This window comes from Natator depressus, chromosome 1 (assembly GCF_965152275.1).
Source record: "Natator depressus isolate rNatDep1 chromosome 1, rNatDep2.hap1, whole genome shotgun sequence".
Lineage (NCBI taxonomy): Eukaryota > Metazoa > Chordata > Testudines > Cheloniidae > Natator > Natator depressus.
In genome coordinates this window covers 293,638,380-293,654,104 of record NC_134234.1, presented here as the reverse complement: position 1 = coordinate 293,654,104, position 15,725 = coordinate 293,638,380, and the positions used below count along the sequence as shown (strand labels likewise).

The window sequence follows — 15,725 nt, the reverse complement described above, 5'->3', positions numbered from 1 at the left end:
GAGGTTGGTGGTGGTATCTCATGCAGTGGTGGTGTGGCCGTGATCACTAAGTGATTATATCTGACTTATCAGTCCTCATCCTCAAAGGAATCCTTCATGACACTTTCAAAGGACAAGCCAAGGAGCTTAAATTCATAACTTTGCTAGACACTAAAAATCATAGACTAAATAGACACACTGGATTTATGTCTTATTACAATAATCTCTAAGACACTAACACCCCCCACCTCCCTTTCTTCCCCCCTTTTCCCCCTTATGATTGGAGGGGTGTTAATGGGCCACTTTACCCTGAATGGTCCCTTGAAATATGTGTTAATTACTTATGCTAAATAAGATGTTCCACCTTGTATTTTAGGTGTGACACTCTGAAGTCTGGTCTGTACTACTAAGTTAGGTCAACATAAGGCAGCTTATGCTGACCTAACTCTGTAAGCCTCTCCACTAAAATGTAGCTTCTACAGATGCAACTCACTTACCCACTACACCGACTTAATAACTCCACCTCCACGAGAGGCGTAGCGCTTAAGTCGACATAGTTAGGTCGACGCAGTGTCAGGGCTTCCCTACACTACAGGTTATGTCGGTATAACTTATATCGTTCAGGGATGTGAATAAACCACCCCGTGAGTGAAGTAAGTTACACTGACCTAAGCGCCAGTGTGGGCAGAGCTATGTCAACGGGAGAGCTCTCTCATGTTGGCAGAGAGCGTTTTCACCAGATATGCTACAGCGGTGCCGCTGTACCACTTCTAGCATAGACTAGCCCTCAATGTAGATAATGGGCATGGCTACACTTGCAGATGTAGAGTGCTTTGAGTTAAACCAGCCTTCGTAGAGCACAGTAGGGAAAGCGCTACAATCTGTCCACACTGACAGCTACAAGCGCACTGGTGTGGCCACATTAGCAGCTCTTGCAACGGCCACAGAGAGCAGTGCATTGTGGTAGCTATCCCAGCATGCAAGTGGCTGCAATGTGCTTTTCAAATGGGGGTGGGGTGGGGTGGAGTGTGACAGGCAGTTTGTTGTGTGTATGTGCAGGGAGAGAGAGTGGGTTTTTGAGGGGGCTGAGAACATGTCAGCATGCTGTCTTGTAAGTTCAGACAGCAGCAGACCCCCTCTCCCTCGCCTCTCTTTCTCTCACACACAGCATTCCATAGTAATGGTTGCTTTGTCTCGGAGCAGATAAGCATGCCGGCTGTCAGAAATGGAGCTTTCAAAGGGCATATCTCCATTCCTGGCGCGATTCCAAACCATGAGAAGAGTGGCCACTTGACTTAAGGGGATTATGGGACATTTCCAGAGGCTGATCAGAGCACAGTAATGCGACACCTCATTCACACTGACGCGTGGGCGTTTCAGCCAAGGCGCAACAAGCATTAATCTTCTCGCCGAGGTGGAGTACCAGGAGCACTCTAGCTGTGGAGTCAGAGTGCTCTATGTGCCTTGCCAGTGTGGACGGGTAGTGAAGTAGGGTGCCTAGGGCTGCTTTAATGCGCTCTAACTCGCAAGTGTCGCCAAGCCCAGTGTGTTGCTTACATTGACTGTTGCTGCCTTTCAGAACCATCCCACAATTCCCCACACTATCCGTTAAATTGGTGCAAGCACTCTTGGTGAGGATGCATATCGCCGACACAAGGACCATAGTGTGTATGCGTAAAGCCGATAAAACTGCAGTGGTTGTGCGTCGATGTAACTTAGGTCAGCTTAATTTTGTGGTGTAGACTTGCCCCGAGTATGTTTCCCAGACATGAAGAAGAGTTCTGTATAAGCTGCTGTCTCATCAGCAGAAGTTGATCCAATAAAAGATATTACCTCACCCACCTTGTGTCTCAGGTATTATTATTGTTACCTGGCCAGAGCAGTGTCTCCGCTGCACAAGGATGTTATAATTAGAACTGCCTAAGTGACTACTAACACCTACCAACAACCTTTCTGTTTATATTAATAATAAATAAAACCAGGGATTTGGAGCAATCAAATTTTTGAATTGCTCCGCTCCAGCTCCGCTCTGGCACCAATAGTGACTGCTCCAGCTCTGCTCCGACTCTGCTCCACGCTCCGACTCAAATTAATTTTTAACTAAATAAAAAAATGCATACTGTAATTTTGAAAAAACATTATTTTTATTCATACTTTTAAAACAATTTAAATGTCATCAACAATGATATAAACTACAATAATTCATAATTCATTCTGTAAAAAATTATTGCAGCAATCAAGTTGTCTTTCATAGCCTGCCGCAAATCATTTAAAATTAACTTTAAAGCCGAAAACGGTCGCTCTACATGAGCTTGAGTTGTTGGCATGCTTGAAGCAATTCTACAGGCAGCCTGAATGCGGTGTGGGTAGCTGTGAATGGCCTCAAAAACAGACTTAACTTTTAGCCTATCAATAGACTCCATCGCTTCACAATCTTCCCAAAAGTTTCTCTCTAATAATGCTTCATTACAATTATGAATCGCAGTAACTCGCTGACGTCTTTCTTGTTTATCCAATTCCTTTTCGAAGGCATCATCTTCTGAAGAATTGGTGCTTGAATTATCTCCATTTCCCTCTGATGGTTGAAGACATCTCAGGGATGGACGCTTGAACAAGTTCAGAGTGGAGATGGAAGTTTGAGAACAGCCTGCTATTTCTAAAGGATGTGAACTTTCCGAAACCGCAGAGTTGATTGTTGACTCCTTTTGTTGTTTCGTTTTCTTCAACCTCTTTTGCCGAGGTCAAATGTAGCAATAGATTTTTTTTTTTTTTTTGAGCTGAGCAATATCAAGGAGCTATTCCTTTGCCTTTGGTATTTCCCTTAAGGTAAGAAGAATCCGATACCATGGGTCAACATAAGCTCCAGCAAGGAAATGAATATTGTCAAAAAGCTTCTCTTCACGTTTCTGCATGGAGGATAGAATTCCTTCTGCAATTTGTCCACCATTTTCTTGCAAGAATTTTGACAGTTTTCGCTATTCCTTCATTAAAACTCCTGGGGTTACATCAACAGCTCGAAGATTCACGGTTGTTTGGTTTGGCTTTGCCAAGAGGTCTCGCAGGTTCTTCACTTTGTCCCATTCAGCTTTTGTTAACTTGAGTTCTCTTGTTCCAGCAGCAGCCACTTGTTCACAGTAAGATTGAAAAACAAGAAGCCGATCAATCATCGCAAATGTTGAACCCCAGCGAGTCACAGTATCCAGTGATTAAGTTACTTGGTGTTCGTAGTTTGATGACGACTTGTCGAATTTTTGCCAGAAATTTCTTCGCATGTTCTTTGTTAAGTTCATCCCAGATTGCCAACTGAAGAGTGTGAATACCACACCTCATCTTTTTGAGTTGTCCCCATTGCGCAGCAGCATCCAGCAGCAGCAGCAGTTGAGTTCGATTTCATCCATTCCTTTAGTTCCTTCATCAGGCAAAATAGCTTCAGTTCTTTCCACATCCCTGTTCTCAGAGGTAGAAATGGTTTCATTGTCCTCATTGAAATTTTTGATGGCACACGTCGTGTTTGCTGCATTGTCAATGCAGATGCTGAGCATTTGCATTTCACTGATCCCAAATTTTTCTAAAATAGCTTTTACTTGACTTTTCATGTACAAAGAATTGTGATGCCCTTGAGTGTTGATTACATCTAAGGTTTTTACCACACCTTTATCTTTTCTTTTTCTTCCTAGTACTGAGCATTGATTTCAAGGAAATTTTCTGTTTCCACGGGTTGCCGCATCCATTTTCAGGTAACACAATTTTTGCTCCAAAGCTTTCTTGAGCTCTTCGCGAGCAGACTCAGCTATGGTGACAAATAAACGATGAATCACATCGTGCCCTGTCGAAACACCAAGCTGCCGACTCATTTCACCTGCAATTTTTTGGACTCCTTTGTTCTTTAGCCTGAAGGTCGTGAGCCGTGATGAACTCAAGCAAACCATTTCCATCAGCCCTTCACGGAAAGTATTGGCATCGGTGGTGACTGTAACCTTTGAGGACTTCAAATATGAGTTAAGTTTTGTTTGCTCAATTTTGGGTTTCTTTTCAGATGAAGCTCCACAAAAAATCTTTTCTCCAGGAGTTTTCAAAGAGCCAGATGAACATCGTTTAGTTGCGTCAGCTTTCTGTTTTGCCTCATCTTCCTGGTCCTTTTTTGTAACCAGAGTTTTCAAGATGGTTATGTTTTACATGCCACCAAAGGTTGAAACTTTTCATGGCACTTGCTTCACTTGTCTTGAAGTTACTTGGTTTGAGGTCGCCATTCACTTCCTTTTCCACCTTGCACGTTGCCGATTTCTTCTTTGCTTTTCCCAAAAGCCAAAATTTGGGCTTTTCAAATTCAAAAGTAAAGACGTTGTTGGGATCCTTTTCCGTAAATAGGCTATCAATCATGGGGGGGCAGATTTGATTTTTTTTGTTGACGCCATGGCCGAATCTTCTTGTGCTGCTACCGCATCCAAATGTTTCTTGTTAAGATCTTTGAAAAGCAATGAACAAAAGCATTATTTTTTTTTATAATGTACCTGCTTGTGATATCTTAACCACTTAAGGTACTTCAAATTTATTTTGGATTTTCTGAACAAAAATAATCGCATTTTTTTACACAAAATTATTATTAAAGTATATTTTAATATTTTAACAAGTTTCTTGCAGTTTTAATGAAGTAAGAAGTATTTTTAATATACATAATATAAATTTTTATTTATAAACTGCAAGTTAGTTTTTCTTATGAAATTTTGCTGTAAAAATATTCGAAATATTTTCCAAGTTTTTAATTAATATCTCAAACGCTTTAATATGGATAAATCAATGAAATTTGGTATGTGCCGTAGCGTTAGTACGTGCTATTGTTCTACAATATTAATTGTTGGGAATTAACGAGGCTTCACGTTTACAAGGTTGAAAATAAACTTTAACAGGAAAGTGGATTCAAATTGCAAGCAGTCCTTTTAGTAAAGAGAGCAAATTTTTGGAAATATGTTTTTGCTTCATCAGCCTGAATAGATTATACAAGATAGGACCTGTTATTTGCTCTATCTTGTATAACGTTTCCAGCCCGATGAAGGAAAAACATATTTCCGAAAATTTGCTCTTTACTAAAAGGACTGTGCTTGCAATTTGAATCCGCTTTCCTGTTAAAGTTTATTTCCAATGTTCTGTCACACAACATCATTCAAATAAAATTATTTAAACTACAGGCGTCATGAACTGGAGGGACTGGGCCAATTTTATTTAATAAATTTTAAATCTTCGACTATTTAACAGATACCCTGGAATATGATTTAATGCTAAAACATATATTAAAATGGTACTCTGAATTTATTTTGTATAATTAACCATTTCCGAGAAAACTGTTTAAAAATTTTAATCTGCTTAGATGCTTAGAGTGATACAAACAATTTTACTTATTACTTATTTTTCAACTTTGGAACCATACATTTTAAATGTAATAATAAATAATAACCAAAAATTATTCACTTATTATGGAACATAATATTACCGCTCCTAGCCAGCGGCAGTTGACAACAAGCGTTTCTTGAAATATAAAAATGACCAACCGCCAGTTTGGGACACCTATGGTTTAAATAATTTTGGATAATGTAATATGGTAGCACATACTAACGCTAAGACACAGACATAATTTCATTACTTTATATTAAAGTGTTTTTGAGATATTAATCAGAAATTAACTTTTCATCACCTCCTTGAAGGGACTGTAGCTCTCTTAGGAAGAATTTTAGGCCACATGTTCACAGAAACATTTTTTTCTTAAAATGACCTAAGGATTCACCCCCAAAGTTGTGTTGGACATTTTCCAATCACTCTGGATATATCAAAAAAATCACTCCTAATTTATGCAAAAATGTTTACTGTATATTTATCTGCCTGCTGCATGCGACTTTTTCAGTAAATTTAAAACTACAAACAACGCTACCAAAAGACCGTTGAACAGATGACCTATAAAATAAGTCCGCCGGAGTGATAAGGGAGCATGTACAAATGTACCAGTAACAGGAGCCCATGTGAGAAATGAGCTTAAGTGGTTAATATCTCTTGCGATATCTTAATATATCAATAAACAAAAACATTATTTTTTTTGCAATATATCTGTTTGCGATATCTTAAATGTTGCATGTTGCGTCGCCCTTTTCCGTAATCACAGCACTCAGCGCGTCTCGTTGATCAACCCTTACGAAAGAAGTATCAACACATACTTATCTAACTAATCGATGTGAGTACGTACTCGCCTAACCTTGGCACAAGGGTGGGAGCAGTCTGCAGCGTTGCTAGATGTCTGATAATTATCTGATTCTTTAATAAAGCATATCTCCAAAAAACTTTGTAATTTTGTATCTGTACATTAAATCTTGATTTTGGCTGCAATGAGAATAACTGTGACATATTACGTAAAGTGGTAAAGTAGATGTTAATATCAATTGTTATAGAATCTGAAACTTTTTGGCACCTTTAGGTCTTTCTTGCTAAATATCATTCATTTTGGATTGAAAATGGAAAAAAAAAACCCTGGAGCAGTCAAGATTTTCTGTGTTCCGGCTCCGCTCCAGCTCCAGCTCTGGGCAAAAACCTGCGGCTCCACTGCTCTCCTCTCCAGCTGTGGGCTCCGCTCCAAAGCCCTGAATAAAAAAACACAACCCTAGAAAATTCACTGATAAATAAACTTACTTAATGCAGAGTTAAGGTATATCATGTCCTTCCAGAATGCTGAGTTCAGTAAAATTCAGACTTGTGAAAACCAGGAATGAGTTAAGGTATTTCAAATTCACATTTCTAAAACCAGGCAATATTCAGCCTTAATTGTGTCCTCTGAGAGTGATGCCCCCATACCCATAATATATACCCACACTGCCTTTATACTACATTGAAAAGGAACTACGTACATCTGTCCTACACTCAAACACTTAGGCCTGGTGTACATTTAAATTGACCTAGCTACAATGCTCAGGGCTTTGAAAAATTTCACTCCAAGTGCTGTGGTTAGGTTGGCGCAACCTGTGTTGTAGATGCAGCTACTGCTACTTGTAGAGGTGGATTACCTACATCAATGGAAAAATCCCTTCTATCTGCATAGTAAGTGTCTATACTACAGCATTGCAGTGGCACAGCTGCAGCACTCACTGTAGTGTAGACAGAAAGAACACATTGGCTAAATTTTATGACCTCTTCACCCTTATGCACACAATGCCATCTAACACCATACTTGCACTTACCTTCCGTTAAACTCCTAGACCATGCTCATCTCCCACCTAACTGTTGACAGTCCCATGGCCAGAAGACCATTGGGACAGGCTACACACAGTAGTGCTGAAATGAGCTATATACTGGATATTCCAAGATACTTGTGTACCTATTTCCTTTGATCACACACGTCCACAGAGGGTTGCATCCTCCTCAGGTCGCCTCATATCACAGTCACAGCTCTTCCAAGCTGCTCCTTCTAATTTCTCCACTGTTCAATAGTTACACCTATCACAGTGAATGCAGCTGCAGTGCATGCAGATAATTCCAAGTGTCTGTTGCCAGCTCCAGGGGTGGCAGAGTTATGGTTGTGTGGGAATGTATCTTAACTCTGTATTTCCTGGTTTTCAGAAGCTTTGAGTTTTGCTGAACTTGATGTTTTGCAAAGGCACCATATACAACCTTACTTTGGAGTTAACAAAGTTCTTTGCCAGTGAATCATGTTGTGTGTGGGTTTCCCAAATTGACATACCCAATCATTCACTCTAGGTTGGAGAGAACTGCAAAGAAAACTACATTCAAGGAACTTAAAGTTCATGATGGAGAGTTTGCATCAGGTATGAGGGTCTGAAGTGTCATGAATTTGTTCAGATGTAATATCTACCCATTATTTTACAAGCAAGGAAGTGCAGAGAGTTTGATGGGGAGATACTTCTAGTTCAGCAGCACTGCCATCCCATTGATATTTTCAGCGGCCACAGAACTTGAGAAGGGGTACCAGGATGAGAATGACTCAATAATCTGGGGTAATGCCTCCATTCAGTTTCTGGATTAGAGAGCAGCGAGTGGATATCCTCCCAAAATTATCCATATATTGTGGGCAAAACTGTTTAGTTTTTGTACAAGAAGGTGGAAAAGTCATAACTATGATGGATGGTTTAGTCTCCATGGAATAGATGAGGTAGCGTAATTTATTTTTCCTCTTTATCACACTGCTTGTAGTTGTCAAAAGACAGAGGGCTGCCTGTTTACCAGAATAAACATCAGGAATTGAAAAATTTACCCAATGCTCGATGGCCAGGTGAAAAAATAAATGTGCTGCCATACACCCAAGCCACTCATCCCAGATCATATCTTCTGTAAGATGAAGGAATAAAACAGTTTTGTATTGTTTACAGTATTTAACTTAATCATGATGTATCTTTCATGATGTATCTTTCCATGAATTATTTTCATTGTTTGTTTCCTCTTTCTTCTCTTTTCTACTCCCTCATCTCCTTCCCTACATTCTTATGCAGGGGAGGAGGTTGCGATTTCCTCTCTCCTTTCTTCTACTTATTTCCAAATCTCTTTCCTTCAGCAACATACTTCTCTCTTCAAAATTTACCCAATCTCTCTCTCCTCCAACCACCTCCTTACAAACATATAGTACTCATATTTAAAATTTTTACCAAATGCACATAATAGGTAGAGGACTAAACCTACCAGCTAAAGACTAATACAAAAGGAGGAGAGGGTGACAAAATGGCAAGTGACATCATCTGGTGAGAAGGTAACTCCCCACCTTGTGCCATAAAAAGGAGAATTCTACGGTTCCTAGAAAAAGCAAAAGTTGTTGATGGCTGTCACTCATGTATCTCAACCCCTCCATCTTATTCATGTTACTGAGAAGAGGAAAAAGCTAAAATAAAAATTAAGCAAAAACCTAAAACTTTCAAGTGAGCCACATAATCCTAGTCTATTTTGTGGAGAAGGAAATCATTTTTATTAGGTCTGTTGCACTAGCACAAAGCAAGACCTATTGCTGTGATGATCTCCTTGCTCTGATTCTTGGCAGCAAGCCACAAAGGGGCAGCTTGTGTTTACAGTATTAATAGAATAAGTCTCCCACATATGGTGAAACACCATTAGCTGAGAGAATACTTCAATAAAAGCAATCACCACTGACCCAGAGGCAATATAAACTGATACAGTAAATAAATAAGGGTGTGTCTACACTACTGTAGCACTGTAATGTAGATGTTTTCTACATTGATCGGAGTTTTCCCATTAAAGTAGGTAATGCACCTCTCCAAGAGCCAGTAAGTAGGTCAATGACAGAATTTTTCTTTTGACCTAGCTGCATCTACAATGGCAGTTAGGTCCATATAACATATAATCCCAGAGGGTGTGAAATTTTTCACAGCTGTGATCAATGTAGTTAGGTTGATCTCAATTTTAGGAGTAGACCAGGCCTAAGTAGCACAGTAGAGTATACTCCCAATTATCTGAATAGAATGGATTTTATTTGGATAATTGGGAGTTCATATAATTGAGAGGGCATATAATTGGGAGCTCCCTTCAGCTCTGCTGTCATAGCCCTGCTCGGTCCCATAACAGTGGGGCTGCAGAGGGCTCCCTGCGTTGCCACTTGTAACCTTTGATTTATGTGTTTCCAATTAGTAGTTTAAACATAAGGAATAAAACCAAACTGAATTTTATTTAATATAAAATAGTTCAAGCATCATGCATTACAGTATGATCATGCACTGCATTTCTACTCACATTCTAAGGTGAAAAGATGAATGCATAGCTGTTCTGCCTCTGGTTAAGGAGTGTGGATATAATCCTTTCTTTAACAGTACCTTGATGCGGGATTGGTGTGCCTATCTAAAACCAATCTACTACCCTTTTTATAATCAACGATAATAATGCCACTTAATTAATGAACATTAAATCCTTCTTTTACCATACCTGTATTTCCGTAACTGTAATTAAATATTTTCTACTTTTTCATTGGCTGTTTAACATTAAGCATCATCTTAACATCTGCTTCAATGCCCGACCGGTAACCATCAATATAGACATTAACATTTTATTTAAAACATTTGTAAAAACCAATTAGGACTAAAACATGTTTACAACATGAACTGGGGTTATGCCCTAACTTATCTCTGAATTGTCTCACTTCACTTTATTCGTACTTTACCATGCCTCTCTTGACTATTGTCAAACCTGTTTTCAGGAAATAGATTTTTGGGCCTACTTACATTACATTACTGTAGAAAATAAGCAAACATCATCTCAATACATGCTACATGTACACCCTCCCTGGATTATTGCATGCGCAAGGGGCAGGGGGGAGGCTGCGGTCTTGGTGGAGCAGAGCAGAGATCCCTGGTCAGGACACTAACCTTCTCTACACCTTGCACCTGCTGAGATCAGGTATCACCCTCCCAGAGGCAGTTCAGGGAGTCCTCTTCAGCTCTGCTGTCATGGCCCCACTCATTCACTCCCATGGATAGCGGAACTGTAGAGCATTCCCTGCACTGCCACAGGAGCCATTCAGCAGCAGGATGGCCTCCCCGGGCAGGGGGGTCTCTGCTCTATTATCTGAACCTCTGTGTTATCCAGAAATAATGGGATTCTGATAATAAGGTTTCAGAAACCCAGGAGTATACTGTATTAGAAAAATTATGGCGGTCAAAGTTCTCTATTAGTAAATGCAGTACAGTCAATATCTATCACATATGTTTGGATACAAGACAAAATATACAGTATCCAACTTTGAGAGAAATTTTATTGCACTGAGAGGGCAGTTAATTCTGAATATAGTATTACAATGTTAGGGTCTGATCCAGTAAATCCTTACTAATGTGAGTAATCTCACTGATTTGGAGAATTTCATGATTGCATGTGTTAAAGCAGGATTCAAAATAGGCCAATCCAATATGTGGTGTTTGGAAACTTTCCAAATATCAACAGATGATATTTGTGCAGATGACTAAAAAAATGTATGATCAGCCTTCATATGAATGAAGTTTTTGGCTAAATTTTTAAAAATTGGAGCCTGTCTCTATTTAGATAGTTAATTATTTTCTTAAATGCCTATGTTCTTGTGTATTTTTGAAAATCTCATTTCATCTTCTTAAATCTTTGTTCAGTCATAGATTTAAAGACAGAAAGGAACATGGTGATCATAGTCTGAACACCTTTATAACACAGATCAAAGGACTTCCTTGAATTAATTCATGCTCCAAGTCCAATAGCTGTGGTTGACTTAGAAAATATCTTTTATGATAACATACAATCTTGATTTTAAAATGATCAGTGGTGGAGAATGCACCACAACCCTTGGTAAGTTGTTTTAATGGTTAATTACCCTCGTGGTTTAAAAAAAAATTGTGCCTCATTTCTAGTTTGAATTTGTCTAGCTTCAACTTCAGCCATTGGATCTTGATATATCTTTTTCTGCTAAATTCAAGAGCCATCTGTTATCAAATTTCTGTTCCCCATGTAGGTACTTAGAATGTGATCAAGTCACCCTTTAACCTTCTTTTTGATAAACAAAATAGATTGACCACCTTGAGTCACTAAAAAATCCCACACGTGGGAACTTAGTTAGCTCTTATTTGAAAATGTTGGTCTTCAGCTGTTTATTTACAAATGTATATTCGTGCACATCACCTCAGCACATGAATAACCCTCAGGAAGCCCATATTTCTTTTGTAATAAAACTATTAAAGCCTATTAACTTTTAATCCAAATTTGTTTTTTCCTTAATAATGCTCATACAACGCAGTTTTTGTGCTAGAGCTTTTAAAGACATTACACTTAAAATTGACTGGGATGGTGGACTACATAGAATTACTTTTTATGCTGAATCAGCAAAAGGTAAAGCAAGTTAGACTTTCAGTTAATCACTGTTGTGTAAACTTTATTCTACTTATCATTCAGCTATCACAGTAATTGGTGCATTAGAAATACTTAGACACACAGACCTGTGGTCTCTTCTACAGCTGAAGCTGCTTGGAACAGAATATTTCATTTAAAGGAAAACTTCAATATAAATACAAGATATTTCAATTACAAAGGAGAATAAAGACTCAATTTTACTTCCTCTGAAGTCAATAGAAGTTTTATTTCATTTTCTTTGTAACTCAAAATAAATTATGCTATTTAATTTTATGGTTGTATGTATAAATTGTTGAATAAATGTAGTAGCTTTTTTGATGAAAATTTAAAATAGTTCTGTTTTGAAATTTTTATGTCTAACACCACTTTGTGTATCTTTATCAGCCCAATTAAATCAATTTACTTCATAACATTCTCAACCATGAGTAGATTTTAATGATGATTCTTGCATCTTTTTTAATGCATGTACAGCCAATAGATACCACATTGATAAGCACTTTATAAATGCTGATAGGACTTCAGCTTGTGCAACAGAGAATTTTCAAGGACAAGAATACTACAGTTTACAAGCAATTGTTGTTTGAAAATGAGACATGAATCCACTAATGTAGCTGGTGGAGGAAATAAAAAGATGACAGTATATTTAATTATTAATTCTGTCAGTGACTATAGGAAAGATGTTAGGGTAATGCTCCCTTCAAAGTCAGTCCCCTTAAATGGTAAATTCTTCTTTGTCTCTGCCTCAAGCTGTAACTGTTTAAAGGAATAAAACAGTTGTGTGTATTCAGTAGTGTCATGTTGCAAGTGAACTTTCTGTTTAATGATTTTGTAATAATATAACTTGCAACATCAAAAGCAAGAGAGGTATAGTATCTTTCTCATCCTGACTTCATTTCACATTTTCTTCCTTTTCTTCCCTATAGTAGATCATAGTGTATTTTTCTTGAGTTGTCTTAAGTGACTCATCCTTTTTTCTGTTTTTTTCTGCAGTGTATTCACTACTTCCTCTCCTTTTCTCTTTCGTCCTTATTTCTTTGTCTATACCGCATTTCCCTATTCTGTCTTATCCCATTAGTTTATTTATCTGCCTACTCATTCCTGTCCAGTTGCAGATAGTCTAAGATGTGGAAATTTCACCAGATACTTAAAAGGTGGAGGATTAAACCTACTATGCAGAGACAGGAATAGGGGCCCCACTGTACAGGGACAATGCTTAGGTGAAAAGGCAGTATTCTCTCATACTTTCCTCTGTGAGTGGAAAGAAGAGGATATTGCCCCAGACTGCTAGCAGGTTCCATTTTTCAGAGTAGACTCTGTCTAGTATGTGTCTGTACTTAGCCCCCTCTGTTGCTGGGTGACAGAGGAAGCATTCTCTCCATTTCCCCACTCCACTTGCAGAGCCTCCTCACTCTCATGAGAGTCGGTGGAAGGTATACCTGTTACTCGTTCTCTCCCCAAGTTTCCTCACTGATGTGATGGGCATCACATGTGTGTGTATTGGCATTCTATCATTCATTCAACCTGGTTGCTCACAGTGGGTGCCTCTTTCTCTATCCCTTTCTTGGCCTCTCTTTTTGAGGGCTGCTGTGCTGTGGATAGCTTCTACTCAAAGCATTCTTAAACAGCAGCAGAATATTTATGATGATTCTTGCCATTTTCACCCACAGTGTTTGGAGCAGCAGCAGTGAAAACTGATAAGACTATGGGCGAGTGGAATTTTTGCTTACTGCCAACCACAAACCTCAGAGTGCCAGAAGTGGCTTAAATGATCAAGCAAAGGAAGGCCTTACACTCAATTTGATGGCATTTGTTTCCAACTTTTGAATGCTACGTCCGATCAGTTCCAAAATTTCAGGGAATGGTTTAGGCATCAATGGCCAGAACCTTATGGATTCTGGTGAAAATTGGAAAAATTGAAAGGTAGACATGGGGTACACATGGAGTCACTGGCATGAGGGGAGGGGTGGGGTTGCAAGGAGTCCCTGAAATAGCAGGAATAGGATGGTGGAACACAGGGAGCTTGTGGAGAGGAAGGGAGGAATGTAAGAGGCTCTAGTGGGTGTAATGCACTCAGCCTATAGAAACAGCAAAGTGTGCAACACTCTAATGTTAACCACTACAACAGAGAGGATATCTGGGAATCCAGTGATTTCAAAGAGTGATGAGGGTGCTAAGCACCTAACAAAAATCGGTACTTAATGTGAAAAATTTGGAGAGAGGATGACAAAGGGCCTATTGGAGGTTGACCTGTGTTGTAACTAGGTCAACCAATCAGAGTAGACCTAGTTACAACACAGTGCTATTTAGTAGGGTAGACAGGCTCTTAACTAAGTTCTGTAACTGGGCCAAATTTTTGGATGTGTCCGGATTATGGAACTTGGTTAAAATCCCATCTATGTTCTAAAATGGAACCAAGTTGTAAATAGGTCCCCTGACTCATTTGTAATTATAATGTAGACAGGCTCTAATGGTGGAAACTATAATTGTGTACAGATACTTCATACAGCTAGGGAAAGTGCTATCTCCTAGGGAGTTAGTTTAAAATTATCAAAGGTAAAATTTATATTGGGTTCTCAAACTTCATTGCACTGTGACCACTTCTGACAACAAAGATTATTACATGACCCCAAGAAGGGGGATTGAAGCTTGAGCCCAAGCCTGAAGTCTTCAGCCCCAGATGGGGTGGAGGGGCCTGTATCCTGAGGCCTGCCATCCAGAGCTGAAGCCAAAGCCTGAGCCCCACTGCCCAGGGCTGAAGGGCTGGTTGCTCTCAGGCTTCAACCCTGAGCCTGAACAAGTCTAATGCCAGCCCTGATGACCCCAAAGATTGAGAACCACCATTGGACTAATGGTTCTTAAACTGTGTGTCATGGGCCACTGGTAGTCTGGAGTGCTGGTTGGTCACATGTTGCTGGTTCTTATTTCTGTCTTTCGAATCAGATTAAAACAGCCAAAATACATTAAATATTGCAGATAGGTCAAGTGGCTAGAATAATTGGCTGTGGAAGGTTGAGACGTTGAAATTAGATATTTTTGAGTTTACTGGCTACATCTCATTGGTTTAGGATAGTGGACCATTCTGCACTAGTTCAGGGAGATGGAAGAAAGTGACACTGGATCTCTTCTAGCTCATCATTTAGAATTTGGATTAAAAAAAACCACAACTGGTTAATTTTCGTAGTGAAAACTAATAGCGAGAAAGCAAAATTATTGTATTTTAAATGTGTAGAGTTGGTGGTTTTTTGTTTTGTATTTTGGTGGGGTTTTTTGTTTTTTGCTAATGTATTTTTGTTTTTAATTTCATAGGAACTAATTGAATGGGACTTCAAATACTGGTTGATAAAATAGACGCAAAAGTAAGTGGTACAGATACAAAGTTTTTGTTTGTGCTCTTTTGCAAAATATATATAGCTAAACTAGTACTACTTGTGGTAACTGTTAAGCTTATTTATTGCACTATTTCTTACCAGATTTTTGTGGTTACTCTTTTTAAAAAATCCTGAGTACAGTTGTTTTCTGGTTTTGTTTTTGTTTGGTGTTTTTCCTGGTATGAGGTTACACCAGAAAGTTTCATAGGTCCTCACCTTCCAAATGTTGGTGGGTTGTCTCTTTTTGGCGTATCCTGCTCCTTATTTTTTTTATTAAAGACTTTCCTCATTAAAAACTTTGTACAGGGTCTGTACTGTGGGACTTATAGGTCGGCTGTCGTCTCCTATGGCTGTTTTTTCCTCTCTATGGACCATTCAGTTTTAATAGTTGGAACTACTATTACCCAAGAGGAAAAAAATGTAAATGTAATTTTAGCAAACTCTTATTTAATTGATGTGTCTTTCTTCTGTATTTCTATATCCATCCTAAAATACATTTCAGATTGGGGTTTTCAGTTT

The 15,725-nt window shown here is 38.8% G+C and overlaps 1 protein-coding gene across 4 annotated transcripts in view; it reads left to right on the top strand.

Annotated features, from left to right (window-relative positions):
* Positions 1–15,725, top strand: part of PPHLN1 (periphilin 1) — a 141,899-nt gene that overhangs the window by 5,654 nt on the left and 120,520 nt on the right. For 2 of the 4 annotated variants that reach the window (XM_074942189.1, XM_074942186.1), the window contains exon 2: positions 15,145–15,194. The exons of 1 other annotated variant lie outside the window; for it this stretch is intronic. In XM_074942189.1, the coding sequence (XP_074798290.1) occupies position 15,194 (1 nt within the window). In that variant the 5' untranslated portion in view covers positions 15,145–15,193. Of the gene's footprint in view, positions 1–7,713; positions 7,782–15,144; positions 15,195–15,725 lie in introns of all 4 variants that reach the window. One more of the 4 variants, XM_074942187.1, reaches the window with a different exon arrangement.